The 27,029-nt window shown below is 52.9% G+C and overlaps 11 protein-coding genes across 11 annotated transcripts; 7 read left to right on the top strand and 4 right to left on the bottom strand.

The window, feature by feature from the left end:
• Nucleotides 1-372: 372 nt before the first annotated feature.
• On the bottom strand, nt 373-4,218 carry BBC1 (assembly of actin patch protein; the record flags this gene model as incomplete). Its single annotated transcript, XM_056209346.1, has 4 exons — nt 373-1,486; nt 1,537-2,182; nt 2,234-2,311; nt 2,529-4,218. The coding sequence occupies 4 exons, from the start codon at nt 4,216-4,218 to the stop codon at nt 373-375; spliced, it is 3,528 nt and encodes a 1,175-aa protein (XP_056076168.1).
• A 457-nt stretch (nt 4,219-4,675) lies between these two features.
• Nucleotides 4,676-5,581, top strand: N0V89_000524 (uncharacterized protein; the record flags this gene model as incomplete). Its single annotated transcript, XM_056209345.1, has 1 exon — nt 4,676-5,581. The coding sequence occupies one exon, from the start codon at nt 4,676-4,678 to the stop codon at nt 5,579-5,581; it is 906 nt and encodes a 301-aa protein (XP_056076167.1).
• A 461-nt stretch (nt 5,582-6,042) lies between these two features.
• N0V89_000523 (uncharacterized protein) lies at nt 6,043-7,773 on the top strand (the record flags this gene model as incomplete). The annotated part of the gene is made up of 1 exon (XM_056209344.1): nt 6,043-7,773. One exon carries the CDS (start codon nt 6,043-6,045, stop codon nt 7,771-7,773), a length of 1,731 nt encoding a protein of 576 aa, XP_056076166.1.
• Nucleotides 7,774-8,135: 362 nt separating this feature from the next.
• Nucleotides 8,136-9,483, top strand: N0V89_000522 (uncharacterized protein; the record flags this gene model as incomplete). The annotated part of the gene is made up of 6 exons (XM_056209343.1): nt 8,136-8,291; nt 8,368-8,393; nt 8,453-8,834; nt 8,889-8,898; nt 8,950-8,985; nt 9,041-9,483. The coding sequence occupies 6 exons, from the start codon at nt 8,136-8,138 to the stop codon at nt 9,481-9,483; spliced, it is 1,053 nt and encodes a 350-aa protein (XP_056076165.1).
• A 1,622-nt stretch (nt 9,484-11,105) lies between these two features.
• N0V89_000521 (uncharacterized protein) lies at nt 11,106-13,082 on the bottom strand (the record flags this gene model as incomplete). Its single annotated transcript, XM_056209342.1, has 7 exons — nt 11,106-11,950; nt 12,006-12,041; nt 12,096-12,128; nt 12,192-12,209; nt 12,269-12,481; nt 12,537-12,674; nt 12,734-13,082. The coding sequence occupies 7 exons, from the start codon at nt 13,080-13,082 to the stop codon at nt 11,106-11,108; spliced, it is 1,632 nt and encodes a 543-aa protein (XP_056076164.1).
• Nucleotides 13,083-13,995: 913 nt separating this feature from the next.
• N0V89_000520 (uncharacterized protein) lies at nt 13,996-15,798 on the bottom strand (the record flags this gene model as incomplete). The annotated part of the gene is made up of 1 exon (XM_056209341.1): nt 13,996-15,798. The coding sequence occupies one exon, from the start codon at nt 15,796-15,798 to the stop codon at nt 13,996-13,998; it is 1,803 nt and encodes a 600-aa protein (XP_056076163.1).
• Nucleotides 15,799-16,688: 890 nt separating this feature from the next.
• Nucleotides 16,689-17,792, top strand: N0V89_000519 (uncharacterized protein; the record flags this gene model as incomplete). The annotated part of the gene is made up of 1 exon (XM_056209340.1): nt 16,689-17,792. The coding sequence occupies one exon, from the start codon at nt 16,689-16,691 to the stop codon at nt 17,790-17,792; it is 1,104 nt and encodes a 367-aa protein (XP_056076162.1).
• Nucleotides 17,793-18,055: 263 nt separating this feature from the next.
• N0V89_000518 (uncharacterized protein) lies at nt 18,056-18,871 on the top strand (the record flags this gene model as incomplete). Its single annotated transcript, XM_056209339.1, has 1 exon — nt 18,056-18,871. One exon carries the CDS (start codon nt 18,056-18,058, stop codon nt 18,869-18,871), a length of 816 nt encoding a protein of 271 aa, XP_056076161.1.
• A 1,477-nt stretch (nt 18,872-20,348) lies between these two features.
• Nucleotides 20,349-22,311, top strand: N0V89_000517 (uncharacterized protein; the record flags this gene model as incomplete). Its single annotated transcript, XM_056209338.1, has 4 exons — nt 20,349-20,750; nt 20,802-21,422; nt 21,479-21,707; nt 22,061-22,311. 4 exons carry the CDS (start codon nt 20,349-20,351, stop codon nt 22,309-22,311), a joined length of 1,503 nt encoding a protein of 500 aa, XP_056076160.1.
• A 1,138-nt stretch (nt 22,312-23,449) lies between these two features.
• On the top strand, nt 23,450-23,761 carry N0V89_000516 (uncharacterized protein; the record flags this gene model as incomplete). Its single annotated transcript, XM_056209337.1, has 2 exons — nt 23,450-23,457; nt 23,479-23,761. The coding sequence occupies 2 exons, from the start codon at nt 23,450-23,452 to the stop codon at nt 23,759-23,761; spliced, it is 291 nt and encodes a 96-aa protein (XP_056076159.1).
• A 1,615-nt stretch (nt 23,762-25,376) lies between these two features.
• Nucleotides 25,377-26,714, bottom strand: N0V89_000515 (uncharacterized protein; the record flags this gene model as incomplete). Its single annotated transcript, XM_056209336.1, has 1 exon — nt 25,377-26,714. The coding sequence occupies one exon, from the start codon at nt 26,712-26,714 to the stop codon at nt 25,377-25,379; it is 1,338 nt and encodes a 445-aa protein (XP_056076158.1).
• Nucleotides 26,715-27,029: the final 315 nt, after the last annotated feature.

The raw sequence follows: 27,029 nt of genomic DNA, 5'->3' as shown, positions 1-27,029 counted from the left end.
GATCATGTTCATCAGCGCCCAGCAAGCGAACATCGACAATCTTGACACTCCGCGACCCCACGTGTATCCAATGGAACACCAAAGAAAACGACCGTGGAAGGTGACAGCCACGGACACGGAGGACAAGATGAGAGCGAGCACGCTAAGTTACAGGCGTACGCATCCGTGTTGAGCTGGATCGCTGCAAAGGGCTACACAGAAACAACAATTTCATAATGAGGAACGCACGACCAGAGGCGAAGCTTGCGTGGACGAAATTTGTATACACTACGCCAAGAATCCCTATGACTACACTGTCTTCACACAACCCATCTACACTGTCTTAGACTCGCAGCTCACATTGTGCGATGGAACTCCACATCACTTGTTTGCCTAGCTCCACCCGACCCAGCTTCTCGCCATGACGCGCCAAACCCTGACTTCCCCTGAGCGCAAATCCTCCATCCTAAAACTCTCCGGTTTCACCTTCTTACTCTCCCTCCCTTGCTCCCACACTCTAACCTTCCTCTTCTTCCCATCCCACTCGACCACCACACCAACATGATCCGGCTTCCCCACGTCGACGGAATATTTGGCATGCATGGCGCCGTGCTTTCCTTGGAAGCGCGCTTTGCGCAGGGAGATGATATCGCCGGGCCGGATCTCATCGTACTGCTGAGTGCTCGCGTTGGCGAGGTTAGCGTAGACGAGGGCGCCGAAGGCGCGCGTACCGACGGGCTTAAGAGCGTCGCTGTATGGGCGGAGAAGCTCCTCAATCAGCCCATGCGGCGTGCCGTTGCCGACAACGGTGTTCTGCTTTGACTCGACGTCTTTGGCTATGCGCATGCCGAAGCGCTCGTGGGCTGCTTCGAGTTGGTCTTGACGCAAACGACTAGGCGGTGGGTCGTGGCGCTGCTCGAGGTGTACATTTGACACATCGTTCGCTTGGAAGCGAGCTGTGATGATGGTCTGGGAATAGTCCATATACAAGACGAAGACAGCTTTCTCAAAGGAGTTGCCTGATTGAGATTCATCCATCTCGTAAAGGATGTCGTTGCGCCCTTGGACTGAAGGAGGCGGCATATTCGGCTGAGTCCACCAGTGGCTGGATGCACCCAAGTCGAGATCGCTTGCAATGAACTCTTGGCTCGCTGATGGGCGAGGCTGGTCCATTGAGGTGCGGCCTCCCTGCATTGATCGGTTGACATCCAAGGACTTTCGACCCATCGAAGGCCGCGGCTGCTGGGACGCCTCAGGCGGCGGCGGAGGTGGTGCAGCACGATCATGAGGAGGAGCGGGTGCTGTCCGGTCTACCAGAGGGGGCAAAGGTGCATGCTGAGGCGGAGGAGCCTGCGGCGGTGGAGGAGGAGGTCGATCGTGTGATTTCCTCGAAGGGGGAGCATACAACTCGTCTTCATCCTCCGACTCCACGTCCTGCTGTTGCGGAACAGGAGGAGGTACTGGGGGCATCGACGGGGCGGTGGGCGAGCCTGCGGCGGTGGCGGTGCTGCCCGGGGTGTTGGAGGTGGCGCCGCCCGTGGAGGTGACGCGTTGTACTTGTACGGATCATAATCATCATCGTCATAGACATCACGAGTCGGCGGCGGAACCGGCGGTAGCGGTGGTGCTCCTCGGGGGGCATCCATCGAAGCTCTGTTAGGAGGCTGCGGCGGCGGCGGAGGTGGTACAGCACGAGGCAACGACGGAGGCAAAGGTGGAGGTGCTGAAGGCGTGACGGGAGAGCGAACGGGGGTGTCATCGCCAGCTAATGTGCTGTCACCAATGCTAGCCTCCCTAACATGCGACTTCAGAGCATCCTTATGCGTAGCGCCGGACGCAATATCGGTATCGTAATCGCCCTCATAGTCGGTCTCGCCTTCACGGTCGACCTTCCTTACGATGCTATCCATGGTCGGCTGTCGAGAGGGAGGAGCACCAGTGGGTGGCGGAGGTGGGGGCGGTCGACCAGCCCCTGAAGGGGAGAATGGTGGGCTGCCCATTGGGATTGGCGGCACCACACGCTTATCAGGAGAATCTCCTGACAGCTCATCTGATGCAAGGTAAGAGCTCCGTTTTGATGGTGGCAGGGCTGACGGTGTTCTAGGAGATGTCGCTGATTGAGGAGGAGCATCTGAGATTTCATCACCAGATTCTGAGCCGGGGCTAGGCGACCGAATTGGGGGATGAGGAGGTAGAGGTCGAGCTGCGATCATCAGTCGAGATTTTCGGTACAAGAAACGGTGAATGTACTAACATGACGCAGGGACAGGTGGAGGAACCGCACGATCAATTGTGTGGTCACCACCAGGAACAAGAGGCGGCACAGGTCGCCCTAGGGTATTGTAAGCAAGTAGTTCGTAAAGAGAAGACGTGAGCGTTGTAAATCCTCTTCGACATACTACAGACGCTAACAGTCATGACATATTCCGAGAGCCCATCAGAAGCAACATAGGTCTTTGACACAGTCTCGGAAGAAGACAGCTGAAAAGCGCTGAGAGTCTGGTGGGCGCAACAACTGTTAACAGGCTTGCGTGGTATCATGAACTTACTCTCAGATGGGATGGGAGGCGGCTGCTCAGCGGTCGGCGTTCGCAGCAACTGTTGTGGTGTCACGTCTTCGACGTCAGGTACCTCCTCTGGCTCATGTGAGCTGGTGATGGGGTGGGGATTATCATCTTCCTTTTCTACAGAAAGCTGCTTATTCTCAATTTCAGGGCTCCTGACCGGCAGCATGCCAGGAAACATGGGTACACGCTGCTGCGGAAGATTTGGCTGCTCGCTGTCGTCGGTCGACTTCTTCTCGGAAGCCTTTTTCTTTTTAGGTGGCAGAGGAGCTCCCATTGGAGCACCAAAGGGATTCATTCCGCCCATCATCGGATTGAAGCCACCGCCCAATCGTGCCATTCTCTCGCGCAGCTCCTGTTTTCTCCGAGTCTCGGCATCCACTTCGTCTTCCTCCTCTTCCTCTTCTTCCTCGACATCCTGTTCGTCGCCAACGTCTGGCTCTTTGGTAGGCGCGGTGGTAGCTCTTGACGGCATTTTGTGTCTAGAGCGCTCATCATCGTCCTCGACGCTTGTTGATGTACCCTCGGCATCCTCCGTCTCGCCGGCGCCGGACTGGTCGGCATCATTGGCGTCACTCAGAAGTTCACGATTAGCATGAATGTCGGGCGATTTGAGCCCAGTGGAAGAACGTGGCGGCCGAGCATTATCAATAGACCCGCGCTCTCTCGGCTCACCGCTGGCCACCTTCTCGAGGCTAGCTCCATCATGATCATCCATTTGACCATGTGATTCTGTTCTCTTCTTTACAGGAGGTCTCTGTTTCCTCTCTCTGTGAGATGTAGCTGCACGCTCTGCCTGTTCCTGCTGCTGTTTTTGTAGAAGAGCCATGCGCTCTTTTAGACTCAGAACCTTCGGCTGATCTTCTTCTTCGCCTTCGTTCCCGGCAGTGGGGCTCTGGCCAGACAAACCTGCACGCTCGGCAATTTCCTGATCTCTCGCTTGGCGTTCAGCAATTTCCGGGTCTTCCTCCCGGCGGTATGTCTTCACTTGGGGGATATCGCGGGGCGGAGGAATGTATGCATCAGGCCTCGGAGCTGCAGCCTGAAAAGGCTTCTTGATGAAGCTGGAAGGGGCGGCAGAAGGCTTGAACGGCTGCGGCGCCGTAGTGCCTTGGTTAAACATGGCCAATCGATCACGGAAAGCGTCCGATTTCTTAGCAATTGGCGGAGGTGCTTTCTTCGATGGGGCAGCAGTGTTTGGCTCGGCTGGAGCTGGCTTAGGAGCTGGCGGAGGGTCTTGCGGCATTTCCTGAGCCTTCGCGCTGTGTGCGGAGGTTGGAGAAAGGGGTGACGGCTGCGACTTGGTCTGATCTGGGATCTTGACAGGCGGCGGCGCCTGGGCCTTGGGAGAATCTGGGTCTGGTTGCTCCTCTGGCACCGGCCCAGCTTCTTGCTGTGGTACCTCGGGCGTTGGAGGAGCTACCTGGGCGGCAGGCTGCTCGGGTACGTACGATTTACGATTAGGTCGCGGCGGTCGCGCCGGCTCAACCTTCTCCACGAAGTTCTTGGGGAAGATTCCTTCGTGCTTGATACCGCTGTCGTCGACGTATTCGCCCACATACCAATCGTCATCCTCCTCCTCGGTGACAGTTATGATCTGGCCATTGGGAAAGAGCAGATCGCCAGGGTGGGGCGAATCGTACTCGTACACCGCCTTGACTTTGAAGGGCGGCATCGTGGAGATGACCACGGGCGGTGCGGCGGTGGAGGAGCTGGTCTATAGGTGCTCAGAGCTGTAGAGGAAGCTCTGGCGTGGGTCGGGGGCAGGCGGGGGTGTTGAGGCTGTTCAGAGGCTGCGATGCAGGCGGCTGTCAGTGGACGTATGCAAGCGCTAGCCGACCACGGCGACGTAAGCTAGGCACTGCGGGGGCTGCGGAGATGGGCCAGAGGGAGAGGAAGGCAGCAGGGGCTCTTACCAGGCGCTGGAGCTGCCCATGGAAGCGTGGGTGCGCGCTATCTGGCGGATGGGAGAGTGGGAGAGCTTGTGCTCGGTGGTGAGGGCGGAGTCTTCGTCATGCAAAGCCACGCTGAGACGCCCCGCGCTGCCCTGAGCTTGGCGACAGTTCCGCTTCAACCGCCGCGGCCAACACCTTCATCCGGCGAGTGCGCGCACTCCACACTTCGACGCCGCCATGCCGCCCAAGTCGATTCTCAAGAAGTCTGCAGTCGCTGCGAATGCTCCGCCCGCGGCGCGTGCCGTCAACGGGCGCCACCTCGAAACCGCGGTGCACCACGCGAACGTCCTGGAGCAGCGCAAGCGAGTGGAGCTCGACATTCTGCGCTCCGTAATGGAGCTCATGGACTTCCCCTCCCAAGCCGATGCAGACTCGACCCGTCCGTCACCTTCCGATGCGCAGCGCTTTCGCCAGGCTGTTGTCGCCTTTCAGCCTTCCGACTACGATGCCTTGATCGAGGAGCGCAACATCGCTGACAAGTGTGGCTACACGCTGTGTCCGCGGCCGAAGGGCAAAGCGCCATCTACGGCCAGAAAGCAATTCGTGGAGACCTCAAAGGGCGTTCAGATTGTGGACAGGAAGAAGTTGGAGATGTGGTGCTCTGACGACTGCGCGCGACGGGCACTCTTTGTCAAGGTGCAGCTGAACGAAGAGCCTGCATGGCTGCGACAGGGTGACTACGGGACCGACATCGAGCTCATGGTGGAGAACGCCGAAGAACATCACAAGACCCTGCCACTCCGGTTGAAGAAGGAAGTGACACCAGCGCCACAAGACACAGAAGAGGAGGATGCCGCGGCAGCATGGGCAGCGCGCGACGATGCGCTCGCGGACCTTGCCATCGAACGCGGCGAGAAGCCGGGCCGGCTGAGCAAGGCCAACAAGGACCTCATCACGGACAAGATCAAGGAACGGGTGACCAAATTTCCACCGATGCCACCTTCTTTGCCGCAACAGAGCTCTGGCCAGTCACATATGGCTATCGAGGGACATGTGCCGAAGTCTGCTCGAGATGCAGAACAAGCAAAGGACAGCGATGACGAAGACGACGAACAAGACTGGGATAAGGCTCTACCCGGGTGAATCATTAACACGGTAACACGTGAAAGCATCTCCACGCCCCCGAGCCGAGAGCGTAGACGAAATACGCGCTGTTATGAGAGATCCTGTAAGACGGAAGCACCACAGATCCATAGCACGGCAAAGCACTCGGCGAATGCATAGCGCAGACGCACTTGTTAGGGTTGGTCAGGGTAGAAGGAACTCGTCGGGAATACGGGAAGGCATGCACAGGATGTGAGAGGCCAATCACTGTAGAACAAGTATGTACTGAGGCCATTCGAAATTCAGAAGAAACTGGAACCCGCGAACTGTTCGCTGTCTACTCGATTGCTTGTGAAAGTGGAGCGTGCACACATGAACGCCAAGCCGGCGGCAAGTTTCGCCGCGGGTATGTTGCTCGAACTTTGAGGTCGCGAACAGCAGCGCCATCAGTGGATCACTTCAGCCGCCATTGTCGCCCCGCCCGCGGCTGTCGCATCGCCATGGCCCTCCGACGGCAGAGTTTGTCGCCGACAGCCAATTTGCTGCGCAATTCGCGTCTCTTCTCTCTCCCAAACCCCCTCCCGCGCCCCCAGGTCTCCGAAAGTGTCGGCGCCGGCACCCAGAAAGTTTCCGATACCGCGACTCTCCCATACCCAACGCATCAAGCGATTGCGACGACACCAAGGTCGCTGGCACGAGGAGATTGGGGTTTGAAGAGGCCGCTTCCCTCGCGAGCCCATATAGTGCAGACTAGCAGCCCCGTGGTCAAGGTGAAGCAGCTGGACACCATCGAGCATGTGACCGATTTCGATTCGGCGGCAGACCATGTACGGACAAGGCAGAAGTTCGAGGAGCTATCAGTGCCCATGATGAAGGGCATGGCTGCCATGCGAGACGAAGCTTTAGGATTGCCGGCGGCCGGTGCCTTCGAGCGTCGGTCAGACGTAACGGCGTATGAGTTGGACGAAGGCCTCGACGAAGCCGGCGTGGTCCTGGAAGCCATCAAGAAGAGCGTGCTTGAGAATGCTGCCAAGCGCAAGGGGAAAAAGGATGAACACACTTTTGTTCCATTCAACCTACCGCAACCCGACATGGCCCGCCACAGCGCTCGCCGGTGGAAGCACGAAGGCCCATGGCTTCCCGGAATGAGCGCCGACGAGTTCACAAGATACATGACCGAACAGCTTTCCTCTCGGAAGAAAGAGTTCAATAAGTATCTACGTCACTATGTGAAGAACGAAATCTACACCTCACGCCAGGTAGCCTCAAGGAGCCAAACGCCCGAGAATCCTCTAGATCTCGATGCCCACCTTGCACAGCAAGAAGACCCAGAGTTCATCACCGAACAAGCTAAAAAGTGGGCTGACATTTCCGAGGATGAAATCGACGCAGGCATCAAGAAGCTTCGAAGCGAAGCCGCTGTCAACCCTCTACAATCACGCCTAGTTCAGCGCCTGATCGTACCATTTCTCCGTATCCCGACCATCAAGCTCAAAGACACAACCTTCTCTGCGGACGCCAGGAGCGACGATACCGTCAGGTACCGTTTTGACGACGACGTTGCACCCCTCTCTACGCATCCCTCTGCCGGTCTGGGATACCTCCGCACAAACGCATACTTGACCAACCACCCCATCCTCGGGCCACAAGACAAGCGTGCACCAGTCCAGGCCCGTGTAATAGAGTCTCGCAATGCAAGCAGACAGACCACAGCGAAGCTCGGTGTTGCAGGTTTCGTTACCAACGACGAATTCGTATCCACGGGCGAGAGGAGCGGTCGGTTCCGCGCGAACGAGGATCCTGCCTACGATATCGATGTCCGCACCGAAGGCGGCGCGAAGGTCAACATTCTTCCTCAATTCGCATCCGTCACCAACAATGGTCGCATTCACATTAAACTGAAACGATCTATCGGTGCAGAGGTACAGGTTGCCAATGGCTCGCTAGAAGACAGGCCTCCCTCACGAGCAAACTTCGAAGGAAACTCAGAAAATCTTCTGAGAAATTTGGGCTCAGGAAGGAGTGGTACGGAGCTGGACGAGCAGAGCCCTCAGGCGCAACAATTCATGATGCAATTTGCATCTGATGCCAACGCAAACCCCTTCGCGGCGCGTGCGTCCAAGCCTTTCTCGCCTACAAGCCAGCCAGTGGATGAGACGCAGAGCTTGGGTGAGATGAGGCCAGGCGTGGCAGAGGCGATAGGAGGAGAGGATGAGAAGAGAAGAAGGTGAAGAAGAGTATAGTATATTTGTTGTATGATATCAGGGCTTGCAGAGAATTGTCACTTGTACATGTATGGCATATAGACATTTGTATACCACCGATTCTCTTCGTTCTTCCACAGCTGTTATTGCAATACATCCACATGGTCCGCCTTACGTCTTCACCACGAGCGAAGTCGCACTTGCCCTGTTCACCGCGCTCTTTCCGTGCACGGCTGCCCTCGGCACAACTTGCTCACCTCGCAGTATGCGGTTGCTCGACGTTCCTTGCTCTTCCCTTTGCTCATCTTCTGCATCGTGCCGCGGCCGCGATTCTCTTTCAATCCCGCGCTCCTACCGCCAGCACGCGACTGCTTGCCTAATCGCCTGAAATGCACCTCCTCGCTTTCCTCTTGACTGCGCTGAGTTTCGTGCCACACGTTCTCGCAGCCCTCGTCGGTCTGAACACCTCCGAACATGACTCTCTCGGCGCTCGCGGCTATGAGGTCATCACGAACCGGTTTAGGACCACCTGGCCCGTTCTCCCTGTAAGTGTCCATAATCTGCTACTTCGTTGACCCTTTAGGGCACGACGCAATTGTCTGCTGCTGACACTTGGTCTAGGGCCAGGGCGGTCGCAACGTGGTGAGGTACTGTTAGGACTCTGAAGTGATCATCGCAATAGACACTGATCTGCGCACCCCAACAGGTACTGCTACGTAGACGCCTTGTCCAAAGGTCGACTGCAAAGCAACTTGGAACGCGCCATGCAGGTTTGGATCAATGCCCTCGGAGGACCCGCATCCGCTGCGACCGGTCACAATCTTGTCTTCGCAGAGATCCAGGGACAACAAGGCCAACAGAAATTCTGCTGTACCAGTTACACACGCCTCCCCGGGTCACAATACCGCTATGTTTGGGATCCCGAAGTGCAACATGATGTTCTGGCCATTCACTGGCTTAATTCGCGGGACCAGAGCACCACTCTTGGATATCTACCTGCGTCGAATCCCATCGATGATGTCCACAACCGCCATCATATGCATTTGTCAGATATTGCACCACCACATATCTACAAAATTGTCCACGAGGTGAGAATATCGACCCGATACTTGATTGTCTAGGCATATGAATAACCGGTGTAGTTGGGTCATGGTGCGCGTCTCCTACTACCTCCATTTCCACAATGTTACTGACATACGGCAGTCCTCGGTCTCGACCACGAGTTCCAGCGACCTGATCGTAAGTATCAACGTTCATGATGTGGTCAAAGTCTTCTTAACGCTCCGTGCTTCAGGAGACCAGTACCTCATCTACCGCTGCGAAAAAGTCCGCGACTTTTGGCCCAGTTTGAACCGCGCCCTAGATGATCCAGCCAACCAATTCATACAAGACTGGGAGATACGATACAAGCTTTGCAACGAAATCCTCTTTGCAGTGCGCTATGACTTCGCGGGGGCAGCGTTCATCGACAACGCTGGCACCCAGTCACGATATAACTCTCACCCCTTCGGAGCCTTCGATGCGCAATCCGTCATGATGTATGACAGCACAGCGGGTGTGGATGATGCCTTAACTTCCATGTATGACCCAACAAAATGTCCACAAAATCCGGCCGAGTGCGCGATGGTGAAGAGGGGGAATGGGCCGAACGGTGAACCGGGGGTGTCTTTGACGCGCAACTTCATACCGAGTGCTGGTGATCTGGATTTCGTCAGGGCCTTCTACCCTTGGGCGTAGGTGGAGATGTATGGTAGCGATTCGCGTTCTGTCGAGGATTTCGGGATAAGATGCTGTTCCTCGGAAATCAAAAGGTGTAATCATTTCCTTGTTGAAAAGAGGGCTTGGCCGTGATACTGGGCTAAGGAGATCCTGCGATGATCCAAAACTTACTACACCATTCTGTGTGCGAAAGGAGAAAAAGTTGATCATATTTTTGTGAACCTGTAAAGCATGAATGACGGGTGAAGAAGAATAATGAACAACTGATCACCTCGGCGCAATGTTTATATGTGTAGAAATATGCTCTCTTCTCGCCTGCTCCCTGTGGATAAGATTGCTAGTTTTGAACTATAGGGTTCAAAATGTCCAAATATCGATCTCATCTTGTCCAGAAAAAGCTCAACTGCGATGGGTGCGGAGAGAAAATCCGACTAGTAGCAACAGTATCATAGGCGCAGAGTGTGAACAGCTCAAGCGAAGGGGTGGGAAATAGGATTCAACACTAGTGCGGTAGTACTTAGTATGATAGCGCAGGGGGTGAGTGCGCGCGGGAGGAAGCAGGATTATCCATGGAGTCAGATGCGCACTTTAGAACATACCATCTGGAAACGATGCAGTTGAGAGTCAAGTGCACAAGTTAATGTGGCAATATTTCGCGTGGATAATTTCTAAGCTTTTAAATCCTCGGAGAGTTTCATTGTTGTTGCTACTGTACTGAAAATTGAGGCGGGCCGCGAGGATGGGGAGAAGATGTGGGGTGTGCTGGTGTTTAGCTGGTGAGATGAATGTGGACCGCGGGAGATTTTAGATTTTTAGATTTACGCGGTATATGTAGGTTGTGTGGCTTTGCGTATTGCGCAATGGAGACTGATGCAGAGGCCATGAAGCTACTGGTGGGATGCTTCTTCAAAGAATGGATGGGCATCTCGGCAATCGCAGAAGTTTGTTGAAAGTGAGACGACGAAGTGAATTGCTGATCGTCGTGATCTATGTGTTTCTGGCTTTTTTATTACGTACGTAGCTAGCTAATTGGACAGGGTGGCCGTTTTCTTTTGCTAAGCGGCTGTTACAATGTGCCCAAGCCCAGTGTTGTGGACTTCATTTGCTTTGGTTTGAGTGACAAGGGTTTTCAGCAGAGTAGCGCTTTTGTTTTGAGCAGGATTTGAGGACTGTAGTGCAACGCCTCTACGGAGTCTGTGAGCAACAAGGCGTGACGAGGACAGAAAGTGTTCAGGCTTGATATTCGGCTTGGGTTTGTTCTATGGAAGCACAACCGTAATATGGAGAGATCATGAACCCGGTAATGGTCGATTGCCTCCTTGAAGAGTATTTCGATTGGATGTTAATTCCATATCATTTCCTATCACTGTCATGGATTTGTTCAAAGGACGGAAACTTTGTATATCATTTACCGCTCGTTGTTCCAACAGTCTAGAGACTCCAAGGAAGCTTTGGTAGTTGTAGACGTCTAAGAAACAACATCAAAGCAACATAAAGAACTCCGAACGATTTCCAAATACTCTTCCAGGGAAGAACTAGGCCTTTTGATACCGAAGTAGCCAATATCGGCTTTTCATCTTCCAGGAACCGGGCATGCCGTTACACCTTCACCGTCTGTCCAACTACCCTTTCTTGTCCATCTAATGGAACTCATTCGTGGTAGCATTGAACAGCTCCTCCACTCTACCAATGCTCATACCAGAAACGTCGCAGAAATCTCGCAGGCAATTGTTCTTCGTTCGGTTATACCACTCAGTGTCAACGTAGAAGAACGAGCGGACTTCTTCGACCAGATCCTCCTTTGGCGCGAGCAACAGCACCAGCAAGATCTCTTTGGAGCGGCAGACGTGTGGCGCAGCGTGAAGGATACGGTGCCACAGCTTGTCCCGGATACCGGGCTCGCTATGGAGCCGAGAAACGTTAAATAAGACTCCAGTCCGATATTCCTTGGACCACTCCAAGAACTCAAAGATCTGAGTCACCGGCATGTGGATGTTATATTGTGGGATGGAGCACTCGTAAGCACCTGCGAGATCGTAGAACTCGCCACGCACAAGCTCCTGATTCATCTTGATCGTGATGCTGTGCAGGACATGGTATTGAGAATGGTCGTAGAGAGAACCTTCAGCTTCTTGAAAGAGCTGCGAGCAATATCGAAGTGCATCGTGCGCCGTGGGGAGATCCAGAGATTCTGCTGTGATACGAGAGGTGTCGTCGGCGAATGTGTAGTCGGTCGATCGGACTTGGTGAACGAGCGACTCCGTCATTTCACAGGCGTTGAAGAGGAAGTCAGTTACATCGTTGTGAAGGACATTATCGTGTATGTTCGATAGTTGTAGAGGCTGAATCGAATGAGTCTCGGGGATTTTGCGTAAGCTGTCAAGCGTCTGGGGGAGACCACGCTCCATCATGAATTCCGTTACTGTTAACAGCCGGGTATGGTGATTAATGTCGCTCCTCCGCGCATCAATGAAACCGGCCTGGTCTGCAGTCTGTTAGATTTTCTTGAAGTGAGCATTTCCAGTCACTGGAAGACTCACCAGTCTTTCGAGCAGCTGACTCCTCGCTCTGGAGAGCTGATGATTGGTGTGAGCAAACAAACTGGCGTGTACCTCGCTGACGATTGGTACTGCTTGGAGAAAGCTCGGTCAGTGCCGCTTCCCCTGCATCTCCCCGTTTGGGTCGTCTGCTTTGAGTAGCAGAGGACGCCCGACGGTTGTTCATACGAATATTCTCCTTGTCATCTGATGGTAGTCAGTCACCATGTGCGGGATAGCCACCAGATTACTGCTAGGTTTCTCACCGTATTCATCAGCAGCTTTGTCCATTTTGGCGAGTTGCTTCCTCATAGCGTTTGATTGACCCAGTTTCGCAGGGTTTCGATTGATTGTCGCGATGTTTATACATCGTTGTGGACGAAAGTCCAACGACTGCTGACCATGACCTGCCTGCTCGCGATGGTCGTTTTGCGCAGGGGCCGGGACGTCTCTGTTCGTAGGCATATACTCCAAATCTTCTACGGCTTGTCAGATAGGTTTTACGGGGCCCCTACGATACCACGAGCTGCTTACCGTCATCTTGAACCCTCGCTGCCAGCTGAGCATGAAATTCTTCCGCTTCCGTTGACAAATAGGCATCGGTGCTACGAGCGACATTGATTTCCGTTCCTCGCAATTCACTATTGCTAACCAGTTCTGGCTGTTCACCATCTTCTACGCATCAGCACTTATGGACTCTAGGATATCCGTGCACTTGGAGAGCTACTCACCAATCTGGTTCTGGATGGAACGTGCAGGGTTGAAGGGCACAATTCGCTCACCCTTGTGCTGACCCGGTGTGAGATATGCGCCCCTACCCGTTGTACGGTGTCGTGTCCTCGACTTTTTAATCTTGCGTGTGCTGTGATCGTAGAAGGTTGCCGGGATAGGACTATCAGGACGCCGCCGTAGAGCACCAGGTGGAGGTGCGACTCCAAACTCCGACCATATCGCGGCAATGCTTGCGTGATTGCTCTCTAAGGACTGTGCCCGGCGGTAAGCTGTCTTCTCAAGCCGTGAAAGCCTACCGCTTGGTCGCTTTCTGGCCAGCTTCCTTGCTATTCTGTCTGCCAACCCCATGTTGGCGGCGCGCGTACTCAAGCTCTAGATTTGTTAGATAAATAAACATGCAATAAGTACTGGCTCCAATTACCGACTGAGCCTAAGTAGAAGAAGGGAAGAATATGTTCGGGTGAGTCGAGTCCAGTCGAAAGGCGTCGAGGGTGGGCGCACGGCTTGTTATCGAGAGCGGGCGAGTTGGCTCACCGGAGGGGAGCTTTGCGACGAGTCGTCTTGAACTCACCATGCGCCGAGCGGACCTAAACGTAGTGCGACTAGGATCTCGAGGGATACCAGTGCGTCGACTTTGCCAATGTTTCTCAACCGGTCGACACCAGTGATGCCACCAATAGCGGGGCCCATCTGACGAGAGCAGAGGCAGGCATAGAAGAAATTTTTTCTACAGATCATGTCCGGTAACGCGCACAGCGTCAATATTTCTCTATCGTGCAATTTATAGACTGCAAATACGAAGCAACATGTGGAAGTATCCGTAGACGAGCTTTTCACGTATGTGATGAGGGGACTCAGGAAAATGAGGTAAGTTTTTCTATGTATTCAAGATGCTACTAATGCACAGTAATACTCCATTAGATAGATATTTGGAGGGTCGACCTAATGATAAGTTTGCTTGAAGGCATCTCACATGGGTTCTTCTCGATGTTCCTCTATTGGCACCACTTCAGGAGAGACTGACCAATTTCAAGAAAAAGACATTCCGTCTCATGAACGACTGGCACCAACACTCCATCACGAATTGCCTAATGAAACTCGGGAAGGAATTGGATGAAGATAGGGAATCTTGCGTAATGCGAACGGCCAGGGGGTTCCAGTGTGTAAGAAGCAATATCTAGATATAGTAAATAGAAATCGTGTACGACCACGTATACGGTGAAGTTCTTCTCCTATATATCTAAGGTAAGCTCCTTCAAATCTAGAGCTGCATCCAGATGTCCCATGATTGATCGAAATCAAAGAACTCATTCCAAGGACCTTCGGTAAGATCCGCCTCTTGGGTTGACAATATAGTCTGAGAAGGGTTGACCTGGGATGCCGATTGCCTCAAGTTGGAGCTGGGAAGACTTTGAGGCATCGGTTCGGCGATCGCCGGCATGGAAGCAGTGATGCCTGTTTCTTTCGATTCGGTAACATTTGCGGGTTTGGCTTGGGGAGAAGTCCAGACAGGGGTGGCGCTTGGACCAATGACCGTCTTATGATGTGCTTTAGAGAGGACAATGTCTATAGCTTTTACTGCCGTCTGCGCCTCCTTCGAAAAGTCCTGCTGCTTCCTCCAGATATCTTGCGCGGAATTTAGCGCGACAACAATCTTCTCGATCAGTTGAGACGTAGAGAGCGAGAATTTGATACGTCGCGCATTCGTGACGTCGTCATCAAGATTATAGCAAAGGATGATAGTCGCGAGCAAGAACTCCGATTGAATCAAGTAAAGTATCCTCCAGCGGTCAGAATAAAGCATACGTCCCGTCTGAGTATGCTCAAACAGCTCGGTTTGGAGCTGCAATGCTGCGAAAGCTGCCTCCAGGCAAGTTGTATGTGACGCGCTATATTTGCTGTTGTTTTTCGCGAGGATCATGAACTTGCGATGCAGTGTCATTTGTGCATGGTAGAAACTCATTGCGATGTATAGACGTCGCGTGATTAGTTCTGTGCCATCCATGATAGAACGGTGGAGCGGCTTGATCTCGAGAACAGGAGGCTTTTGCGTGTATGCCGTGCGGAGTAGTTTGTCTAGTCTGGTTACTTCGTCGTAGTCGCGCTGCTTAGATGAGGTTGTGAAGTCGCAAATCATACCGTAGACGGTGACTACTCTGCTTTTATAGATCAGAAATTGCGACAGTGTGTGTTCATTGAATGGCCTTGCTGGCGGCAGTACGGTAATAGTGTCGTCGAAGTCATCATCGAGCAGGTTGTGGGGCTCAGCAGCGTCACACTGCGCTTCTTTGATAGTTCGTGGCAGTCCGACTTGGGACGCAGAGGCAATGTCGAATTGTATCAGCATATACCAAGTACGTCGACGCATCTCCGCTTCAAAGGGTGATATTTCTGGAAAGTGTGATCCATCTCGGTGATAGCCCATCTTGAGTGCGACGCGAATGATGGTCCCAATCAACTGCCAGCATCCGTGCTGTGCCTCTTCTCCCTGAATGTACTCAGTTTGGAGTAAAGTGAGCAACGCTTCGATGGTATGAGGCGTTCCCTTCATGTAGTTACCTAGTCTCAGACACTGAATCATTTTTTCTCGAGCTGTCAGGACGATGTTCTGATACTCCGGTAGAGTGCCTTCGTCGACTGGGTTGCCTCCAGCATTGATGTTCAGTGTACCGTATGCCACTATAAACATCATGCCGTAGAGTATGGTCATCCACATGGTAGGCGTATTGAGCGGATCTTGCCAGAAGCTTTCGTACTGCTTAAAGAAGACACGACGATGGATAATGAGAGTAATGGGCATGTCAGCTGTCTTGAAATATTGAGCTATAATGCTGTCGACAACATGTCGAGGAGGCAAAGCAGCTATGAGCTCCATCTTAGTGGCGGGATAAGTGTGTAGGAAGAACAAGTCGGCTCCGGGTAGTCTTTGGGTCTCCTCTTCTACCGAATCATAGACATACGTAGCTTCTTCGTCTGCCATGTCTTTCAAGTCGTGAATCTCTTCGAGGATAGCTGTCCAATGGTCACTCTCAACGTAAGAAGACATGTTCTTTTGCAAACGCATATGTCCATAGTCACTCGCAGGCGTAGATTCATCTTCCGTAGAGAGGCTAGTATTTGAGGTTACTGTGCTCTCTGGCGTCGGCGCAGGTGGCTCATCTTGTTGTTTTTCGGCTAACAATCGAACGAGCGTTTCGAGGTGATTAATTCGTTCCTGAAACCTGGATTGATCCGGGAAATTACCTACACCGTTGCCTGTTGTTCTTGCAGGTGTAATAATGGGAAAGCTGCATGCTGAAGCCTGCCCTAGCCTGATGCAGCTCTGGCAGGGTTGTTTGCGATCGCAGCGCAGTCTATACGTTTGTCAAATTCGATTCTTGGGGCATGAGTGTGTATGATGCTCACTTTCTTTTCCTACAGAAGTCGCAGGACAGTTGTGGCTTGTCCCTTCCTTTGGCTCTTGTTAGCAACCGGCCCGAGGAGACGGATGAAGTTGCCATGTCCGCCATAAGCTTTTCCTAGTTTTGCGAGCTCTAGCCTTCGACCTTCAAGGCGGCATGACATCAAACGGTGTATAAAGTTCCTCCGCTACATCGCCCAGGACAGTCGGACGGCCGTCGGGAAGATCGCAAGCACCGTTGTGCTTGATGTATGTGGAAGTGGTCGATGACGAAGTGGTGGGCAAGTGGGTCTAAGCGGACGTCCGCTTTGTTCTGATTGGTGCAACCCTCCGCGCATCTTCCATGCATCTGTCACCCAATGTAAACTACGCCAAAGGCTTGAGAACCCTACAATTATCTATATATCGTGTCGTATTCACAGGCCAAGAAGCGATATCGCACCATTACAGTTATATTGTCCATTATTTCCCATATCAGCCGTCCCGAAAAATTTGGAAGCTCGATGTCACATTCAGCACAGCTCCATCCGACCAATCAAAAGTCTCCAACCATTATGCCTAACAACTCCGCAGCGTGGATGCCAGGTCCGAAGCAACAACTCCAAGTCAGAGAAGCGCCATATACCAAACCTGGACCTGGTGAAATTGTTGTTCGCAATCGAGCTGTGGCGATTAATCCCATCAACTGGATACTCCAAACGAATGGCACGGCCATGGCATTCGGTTGGATCAAGTACCCTTTCGTCTTTGGAAGCGATGTCGCTGGAGAAGTAGTCCAGGTTGGAGAGCAAGTAACTCGCATCAAAGTTGGCGACCGTGTTACAGGCCAAGCGCACAGTGTGGAGAAGGATATCAACAACTCTGCATATGGAGGCTTTCAGCAGTATACAATTTTGCTAGAGAGGAATACCGCCACGATCCCGGAGAACATGTCATTTGAATCTGCAACAGTACTTCCACTGACTTTAACGACTGCCGCGGCTGGGCTCTTCGAGAAGAGCCAGTTGAATCTGGAATATCCTCAACTGGAAGCAAAACCAACTGGAAAGACGCTTCTTGTATGGGGAGGTTCGACGAGTGTGGGCCTCAATGCGATCCAACTCGCGGTGGCTGCTGGCTACGATGTTATTTCTACATCTTCACCCCGCAACTTCAACCTGCTGAAGTCGCTCGGTGCCAGCGAAGTTTTCGACTACAACGACCCCAAAGTCGTGGACGCTATTGTCGAGGCCATGAAGGGAAGAATATCTGCAGGAGCTATAGCCATCGGGGAGAACTCAATGTTCCGATGTTTGGACGTATTGGGTCGCAGTAAGGGTGACAAACACATGGCAATGGCAACATTTCCGATTCCATCGCAGCCGAAGCGGTTCGCCCTTCTGCAGACCATTTACTGTTACGTTACGTCGATGATATCAATCACCATCAAGTCGAAACTACGAGGCATTACAACGAGCTTCATCTGGGGCTCATTGGCTCACTCACCGGTTGGAGAAGCTGTGTATGCGAAATATCTGCCCGAGGCCCTCGCAACTGGCAAGTTCAGAGCGGCACCAGAGCCCCTGGTGGCAGGAGAAGGACTAGAAGCGATACAAGGTGCGATCGACTTGCAGAAGAAGGGGGTCTCGGCCAAGAAGGTAGTCGTGAGCTTGAATTAGGTTTTCAGGGTGAAGCACAGGTAGCTATAGGTCTAGGTAGCAATTTCGACTTGACTGTTGTCCCCACTAGCGCGCTTTTTGCTTTCTGTGCTGCTTTCACTCAAATCTTCTACAACGCAACTGTCGTTGGCTTTGCACTTACGAACCCCCAGTCTCTCTCATACAGTCTACAGCATCATTCTATCCTCTGACATCTGAGACTCGATTTGGCAGCTGCGCCCATTCCACGGTCCATTCATCATCAAGCTAGATCGACCGCCAGAATGGCTATCACACTCGTCCACACACACGCCACAAACGCACGCAAAACCCGTTACCTCTTGCGAGACAACGTGGACGGCAAGATCTGGTGGGGCTACTCTACGCGCCCAGAATCCGAAATCAGGAACACTCCCCCAGAACAGCTTCCGCGATGCGGAATCCTCGATGCGGACGCGCTCTTCACAAAACTCACACCAAGCATGACCCGCTATCGCGGCCCTCTCGACAGCCCATCCGTCTTCATCAAATACCACAACTTCATCCGGTACGACACCTTCGAAGACGAAACCGCCCAGGTCGACATCAAGGCGACCCAAAAGCGCGAGATCTGGGCTGCGCAGAAGTACCAGAGCGCACCACACCCCAACATCTGCGAGTACATGGGCGTAGTGACGGACGTGAAGCAGCGGGTGATAGCTACGGTGTATCGGCGCTTCCACATGGATCTCTGGACTTTGGTGGTGAGAACGAGTTTCCTGAAGCAATTGGCTTCACGGCCAGCGAATGCACCGCCACAGCTACTCAATCCTGAGTATATCGTGTCCGCGATCAAATCCGGCATGAACCACATCCACAGTATCGGTCTCGTGCACTGCGACATCAGGCCCGAAAACGTCTTCATCGACACCGACACCGGACAAGTGGTGATTGGTGACTTCGACGGCACGAATACGCCTGGACAGAAACTGTGCGGCCGTCATGCAGTGAGGGCGACGGAGCACACAGAGGGCAAGATAGTGGATGTGCGTATCGATGTTGGACTCGTTGCGGACATCGAGAAGTGGTTCGAGGAGGGCAAGAGGCGCGTGGCCGGTTAAGTACCCTGAGTTAGCCCAGGATAGTTGAAGCAATCTTACGTTATATGTAAAACATCCTCTCCCCGATAATGCTACTTACTCCATAGCACTGCCAAACGTCCTAGCGAGGGACTGGTCGGTGTTGTCAGCACTCGGGATGGGCAGGTATGATGTAGTTCTCAAAGTCGACGAAGACGGCACGTTCCAATATCGCTTTCATGGGAATGCGGATTTTCCTCTGCTCGCACGAACCGCAGCCGCAGTTCAACCTGGTCATGATTGCTACCGGCGACAACGCACAGTTCGAAGGCAAAGGAGTTCTAACCGCAGGTGGCGCCGAACTGCTTGTTTCAGCAGAGGGGCTTGCTGATGTTGAGCTTCCACGCAAGGTCAAGGGCAACTTCACAGCACCGGCTGCCACACACAAGATTGGAGGCCAGAAAGTGATTTACTTCGTAGGGAGAAGGCATATCGGTGGGAAAGTCATCGCAAGCCCCGTGTTTGTGGAGTTTGGCGCGTATGGTTGTATGTCCTGGCGGAAAAGATGAATACCCTAGAATATCATAGCAATGCAGTATGATAATATTCATTATGCCTTCCATTCTTCACCTTGTTTCTGCAGCTCTTTGAATATGCCTTCGGCCACATGTTGAGGCCGAGAGCGCGAATATATTGTTATGTATTAGTCAAAAGCGAGTGGTGCGAGTCTTGACTCGAATTCTGGAGCATACAGTCAGACCCGCCTACACTGTCTCCGCCCTTTTGGTGTTTTCTCTAACAAACTAGGAAGCATAAGCACTTGTTAGTCGTAGCTCGGTTATCTTAAATGCGCGCTAAACGGTTCGCGTGCAAGATGGAGATTGATGCGTGCGAGTACCGTCGAGGCCAGACGAGGCATTGACAAACATCTCAATGTACTCGGAGGGAGAGGTGTGGCTCCTGAGTTGGAAGAAGGATCATGACGAATGAGAGACGTAGAATACGGCACACTGTTAGCTGTGCAAGGCAAGGCTGAGATGTGCTCAGGTTCCGACAAGCATTTTAGGCATGCCGCGTGCCCACCCAAAGCCGTGGGCGGGCCGTGTCGCTGGCGCATTTTGCAAACCGAGGGCCGAAGTGCACCATGACATCGACGTCCACTGCCACACATCCAGCAACAGCCACATTCCATTCCAAATGTGGCTCCTCCGCCCTTCCTTCTGCAAGATGAGATTGAGGAAACATCAGGAGAATTATTGCGGTCTATGAAGCTGTAGTGTGACGCTCTCGGCTCGCGCTTCCCATTTTCCGAGGCGATCTACAGACACCCTAGCACTGCGACCAAGCCGGAAACTGTCGACATTCTGACCTCTCCTGCCACCAACGCCGGAAATAACGACCTTATCCTCCATTACATCCACCATCGATATTCGCCAATGCGCCAACATAAAGCCACCCGGGCCCCGCCCCTGGGCCGGCAAGTCGCTCTTGCATACAGATATACGATATCCCAAAGACAATGGCTGCCGAGATAGCACATCCCGGTCCCGGCCTTCACGCGCTGTCGACCCGCACCTCTGTCGATGCCGCGCCGACGACGAATCCCGATACCCCGCAGAAGAGTGTCGAGGACCTCACTGCCTCGAACAACAGCATCCCTGACATGGAAAGGGCTCAGGAGAAGGAGGGCGATGCGCCGGTCGTGGACGAGTTCCTGGTCGAGTTCAATGGACAAGACGATCCGGACCACCCCAAGAACTGGACCACGCGTAGGAGATGGGGGATTACCGTGGTTGTTGGACTTCTGGTTTTCACCGTGACCTTTGCCAGCTCCATCTTTTCGGTCAATATCGGCGTCGTGGAGGAGAAGTTCCAGGTTACACAGGTGGTCGCTACGTTGGGTGTTGCGCTCTTCGTGCTGGTGCGTTTCTCACACAAAAACGCTCAATGGTAGGAAACTGACGCATGTTAGGGCTTTGTATTCGGTCCCATCGCATTCGGTCCAATGTCTGAGGTCCTTGGACGTCGTACTCCCCTACTCTGCGGCTACGCCCTGTTCGCCATATTCCAGATTCCCGTCGCTGTTGCGCAAAACATAACAACCGTATGTGTGGGCCGATTCCTCGGAGGGTTCTTCGCCGCCGCGCCGCTTTCAGTGGTGGGCGGCATCTTAGCTGATCTCTGGGATCCCATCCCTCGATCGTATGCTATCTGTATCTTCGCAGCTGGAGGATTTGCTGGCCCAGTAGCAGGCCCTATCGCTGGTGGCTTCATTACACAGTCATACTTGGGCTGGAGATGGACATCCTGGATCACGTTGATCATGGCTGGCGTCGTTGGCGCTCTTGCGTTCTTCTTTGCGCCGGAGACATCGGCGCCTAGGATTCTCCAATATCGTGCTGCGGCTTTGCGCAAGAAGTCGGGCAACAACGACTATCACGCGAAGGCAGATGACGAGAAGCTCACAATGGAGAGGGTTCTGACGGTTTATCTGATTAGACCGTTCGTCATGATCATGCAGGAGCCGATTTTGGCTCTCGTAACGGCCTACATGTCCTTCTTGTATGGCATCGTGTACCTACTCTTCGAAGCCGTAAGCCCCCATCGCCTTTAACACTATCGAAGACAAATCAGCTGACACTCCTCCAGTACCCAGTAGCCTACCACGAACAACGCGGCTGGTCCCTCGGTGTGTCCCAACTTCCTTTCACGGCCTTTATCGTCGGAATCATCTTAGGCGCCGGCGTGATAGCCTACAGCACCGCCACGAACTTCACCCGCGCGTTCAACAAGCACGGCAAATCGATTCCAGAAGAGCGTCTTCCGCCCATGATTGTGGGCGCCATCTGCCTGCCCGTCGGGCTCTTCTGGTTTGGATGTAAGTCATCCCTTTTTAAGCCTGCTTCCTGCGATGATTATACATTTTTAACCCCGAGATCCTTCGATGAAGATCACAAACGCAACAAACTTATTCATATGAGCACCCGATCATATTCTCCCTCGAAAGAAAAGCTGCCAAAATTCAGAGCTGACCACTCTCTTAGGGACATCCAACCCACACATATCCTGGGTCCCCTCCGTCCTCGCAACCGCTCTCATCGGTATCGGCTGCATGGTGCCCTTCTGGCAAGTATTGCCCGGGTACGAAGTCGATATGTCTTAGACATAAACCCTTCGTACTATCCCCACTTTTCTGACTTGACTGACTTCGTACCTGCGCGTTTAGGCAAGGCATGTCGTACCTCATCGACTGCTACGGCTTCTACGCCAACTCCGCCATCGCCGTCAACACCTTCATTCGCAGCTTCTTCGGCGCCTTCTTCCCGCTTTTCACGCACGTTATGTACACGAAGTTAGGTGTGGCGTGGGCGAGTAGTCTGCTGGCGTTCATCTGTGTGGCTTTCTTGCCGGTGCCCGTATTGTTCTATGCGTACGGCGCGAAAATCAGGGAGAAGAGTAAATGGGCCCCAACAGGGAAGTAGGGGAGTGGTGGTGGTGAGGCATTTGGGCGTTTACAGCGTATACATCACAAGGAGCATATAGATGGCGTCAATTGAACGTTTTGGCTTGTCCGAAATGTGCTTCATCCCTGCCTCGGTGAAGAAACTGCGTTATGAGCGCAAACCATGGGGCGTTAGTGACTCGTTATGTGTCACATAGCGCATTCCATGCCTTCGTACAATTGAATGGCGGCTATTTAAAGGGTTGCTATCATCTGGTGCTTACTTCTTCCTTGTCTATAGAAAATATAGCCAAAAGCACAGGCGTCCACGCTGGTGATAGCTTGGACATCACTGAGGCAGTATTCAGGTATCAACGCGTTACCGGTTCCCAGAGCATATTAGTAGCGGCTGATTGACTCCGTTGCACACAATGGCGTTGCTTTCCCCTCCACGTTCTAAAACGCTGGTGAGAAGTAGATCAATGTACTTACTAAATAGCTGGAGAGTCACTGACGGATTATGGGGAATCCAGCGCGTTACAAGAGCCCACGGATGCTTGTAAAGCTCAATCATACAATGTGCTTACAGAATCCACGTGCCTTCCTCACTCGCTTCGTCAAAACCCAATGGAAGCTCTGTGGCCGTCGTCTTCACCGCGCACGGTCCCTCCATATAAATACTGCAACTCTGAAGCTTTCTTCTCTTTTTCTCTTTGGCAACACCTCACCAGCCCCCGTATGTACATGCTCGCTCGCCCTCGAACGGTAATGAGTATCCAGCAGCTGATATATAGTAGTCATCAACCTGTCCGCACGCCCTCCCACCGCCGACACCATGGCTTCCGAGCCCTCCACCTCCTCGGCCGTCAACGGCCCAGCGGCGCCGCCGCCCAATTCTCCGCGAGCAGGAGCTTCCCCGCCGCCTCCTCCTCCACCACCACCTCCTCCTGGCCCGGGGCCGCCCACGCCTCCGCCGCCTCCGCCGCCGCCACCACCTCCGGGCTCTGCTGCCCAGCAGTATCCCCTCCCCGCCGCCCCTGCTGCCCCCGCGCACCTTCCGGTGCTGCGCGTGCCTGGATCGCGCTCCGCCCGGCGAGACCGAAGGCCCGTAAGTAACCCATCCTGACTCGTTGTAGCTAGTAGGCCGACAACCTAGAAGCTGTAGCCCGTCAAAATCGATGAGACAGTGACTGACATGTTGATACAGCGCCTTCAAGATCACGGCAGGTGTGGCCTGCCCGTGCCCTGTGCTCGTGCCGGTTCTCCCCCCGGTGCACACCACCTGCGGGCACTTCAAGTGCGGGCGCTGCCCGTGGATCTCGTGGGATCCGCTCGCGGTGCGCATCGTGGGGGAGGACGACGACGACGACGATGATGATGATGAGGACGAGGACGATGACGATGACGACGAGGACGAGGATGAGGACGAGGATGAGGAGTGGGACGAGGAGTGGGACGAGGATGAGGCCGACGACGAGGCCGACGAGTAGAGGGCACGACGGAGTACGAGCATGATTACGGACATGTAGCGATACGGGGACGAAGTCCCGCCTTTGGGCGGTTGAACATGGATCTTTTCTTTCCGTTCTATGCCTTTCAATCATGTGATGTATGATGTGATGGTTTTGTGATTATGGTTTGCATTGGTGACGAAAAGGTTACCTTAAGTATTTGGTCTATCTGACCTGTGACTAACTGAGCCTATAGTGTTCTGCACCAATTTATGTTCCAGGACCCCATGCTCCACGTCCAAAACTACTAAGATTGAGCCAAAAGAAGCAGGTCCTTCTTTGAACCATACGTCAACCGCCTGCTCACGATTCCCTTTGTATGATAACTTGCCCCTCTAGCCTTGCCATATCTCCTTTTTCCAAATTCTATCGGGTTCAATTGCTTGTGTTCATATTCGTGGCGGTTCATCTTGCAAGTATGGGGCAAGTGTCTGGCGTGCTAGCTGCTGATCTGACCCCATGGCTCCCCTTTTACTGCAGTTGCGGGTCTGGTACAGGTTCAAAATGGCAAGTATGAACTGCGCAAGTATATGTAAGGTCAGTCAAGCTGCCTTATTGCGAGAAACGTGTAGATCGATCTGGTCTAGCGAGTCAAACTTTGGTCCTCAGTCGGTGGTAGAAGCAGGGCAGTAGCTTGCGCTTTCGGTTGTTAATAGAGCGGTCAAGGGACCTTCCGACGTGCTGGCGATCGGCTTGACCTCGCGATGCGAATGCGATATGTCTGTGTACGTGGCATGTATTTCGAGATCAAGAGCGTGCGGAAAAGGTATAGAGGGGTCGTTGGCGGTTTAAGACGTCGGAAATGGTGCGGGGGATAGTGTTCAAGTAGTAGGTCTGGAAGGGAGCTGCGGTACCTGTACCGCTGATTAGCTAGGTGTCTTGCAGGCAGTCGCAAGAACAGTAGAGGAGTAGAGTTGCGCAAGCTGGGAGGAGAAAGTGTACCTTCGCTGGATCTTCTCTAGCGGGCGTTGCATTGCCAATGTAAACACACCTGCCGTTCTTCTCACTTCCAGGGTGACGTAGCCCACAGTGGCCCGCCAACCACTCACCCCACCAAACAAAGCCCTCTCTATCACCACCACCCTTTCTTTTTGTTGTATATAGTCTTCCAAGGTAGCAGTATTATCATCAAAAGAACTGTGCTAACGTATCATGAGAACAGATGGCACAGCGGTCCCGCCGCCAGAATACGGAAGTCGTTTCCTCATGGATTCGAAGATCTTTTTTTTCTGTTTGTAGTTCGATCCATCGTTGGGAAAAGATAGCGTTTGGCTTTTTGGTCTATTCACTGCTATGCTTCTCGAATTGAAGGATGATGTTGCAGTTTCTAAGCTCCACATGTCTCGAAAGGCCGCTACGTACAGTGTCAGCTAACAGCTATCTTCCTGTGGAATAGAGTGGATATGTCGAACGCGAGAATAGTATTAATAACTTCTTTGTTTAATCAATAATTAGTAACACGTCTACTGTACACACTCTTCAATATCTGGTACACCGGGTGACATGCTCTACTGCGATCTATTGATACCCATTTATACATCTCTGATTAGCGCTGTTTATGTTTCTGCTGCGCTCAATGGTCCTGTAGCGCAAGCTATCCTGGTGCTGAAGACTGCTGATTGAATGCCATGCTTTCATGCTTTAGGTCTCCGCAAACCATGGATCCAGATGTCGTCGAATTCCCATCTAGTCCAGACTCTAGCGCCAGCTCCTTATCCGTTCCTATGTCCCGGAAGAAATCTCGTAGATTAAGGAAGGTCTCCTGTATCTCGTGTGTCGAGCGGTCATCGACTATCTGATCGTAATACATATGCATGTCGTACTCGCGGGCTCGTTGGCACCAGTCGTCCTGCACCTTGATGCCCACCGATGCAAGCTCTCCTCGAAAGTCTTCACTCCCGAGCACTAAAAAAGCAAACAGCTGCAGCCATGTGCCGCTCTTGAACATGAATGGAGCTTTCCGTATGAGTGACTTGAGCACCGCACACCACCGAGACCAACTTTGGTGTGCATTGCCCTTGCTAAATGCATCATCATCGAGACCATCTAGTAATTTGGGTATCATGGCTCGGACGATCTCTACTACGGTGAATGCCGTACGTTGCTCTTGATGCAACCCTTCTTTGTCATCTCCTGTATCCATCGACGGATCGAGCTGGACTACGAAGCGGATCTTGACGTCGCCGAATGAAATTTCTGTTTCAAGCAACTCCGGATCATTGCTCAGTTGAGTTCGAGCAGCCCGAAGGACATTCCTTGCCGAGATATCATCTTCCGGCCATCTTTCTTTCAAGATTTGTCTCACTGCCAGCTCCTCCGCTTCGCTAGCAAACACAAACTCCTTATCTTTCAGTGCAGCGAAACAGTCTTTCTCCAGCTCTTTCACAGCGTTGCGTCGGATCGCCCTCCACATCTCCCACTGAGATTCTTCGCTGTCATTCTCTAGAGAAGTCGCGTCTTTTAGCACTGTCCACTCACCCCCATCTTGTGCCCTGAACCGAAACGTGCTACCGCCATGCGCCGCTTCTTTCCATTCTGTAGCTGCTAGACCAGTGATTTCTCTCGCATCCTCCCATGTGGTGTCCCACTGCACTTTGTATTGAGTCTTCGAAGGGTTGAAAGGGTGCGTGCGCGATGCGAGGATGCGACGAGCGGACCATTGGTTGATTCCATGGCTGCTCGTCCCGGTGATGTGCGTGCGATCCGTACCTCTCCTCTCGGGTCTATTCTGTGGTACACGAGATATGTCTATCTTTGCGCTCGACTTCACAGGTGTCGGCTTGGGCTTGGGGTGGGCAACTTGCTTTGGTGGGATGCGAGTGTAGTTCTTAGTGACAGAATATGGAGTGTGGCGTTTCCGTGGAATTTGATTGTTGATGCGCCGCTCTAGCGCACCCTTGGAGAGACCGAATGGTGATGACGAAGCCACCATGATGGTTGACTTCGAAAATCCGTGGGTAAGTTGACTCTTCGATGAACGCAGAAGACGGCCACGGGACCTGCTCACATGGCCGCAATTTGTACCTTTCATGTTTGTTAGCATTCAAAGTGACAAATGCACGCAATCGTTAGCAATTGTATCGTCGTGGTCTATAAGACCGCTGTTGTATGAAACAGCTGAATCCACATCATCGAGCCCTTCACGTGAGAAACCTTCAGGGTTGAGTTTGTAATAGCGGTCAGGCAATCCTTTGTCGGTTTTCTTTATACACGCCACGTTCGCCCACCAAAGCATTGTCAAGCTGCT

This window comes from Didymosphaeria variabile, assembly GCF_027946475.1.
Source record: "Didymosphaeria variabile strain IMI 356815 chromosome Unknown scaffold_1, whole genome shotgun sequence".
In the NCBI taxonomy this organism is placed as follows: domain Eukaryota; kingdom Fungi; phylum Ascomycota; class Dothideomycetes; order Pleosporales; family Didymosphaeriaceae; genus Didymosphaeria; species Didymosphaeria variabile.
Note: the sequence above shows the minus strand (reverse complement) of the source record. Positions and strands in the feature narration are given on the sequence as shown.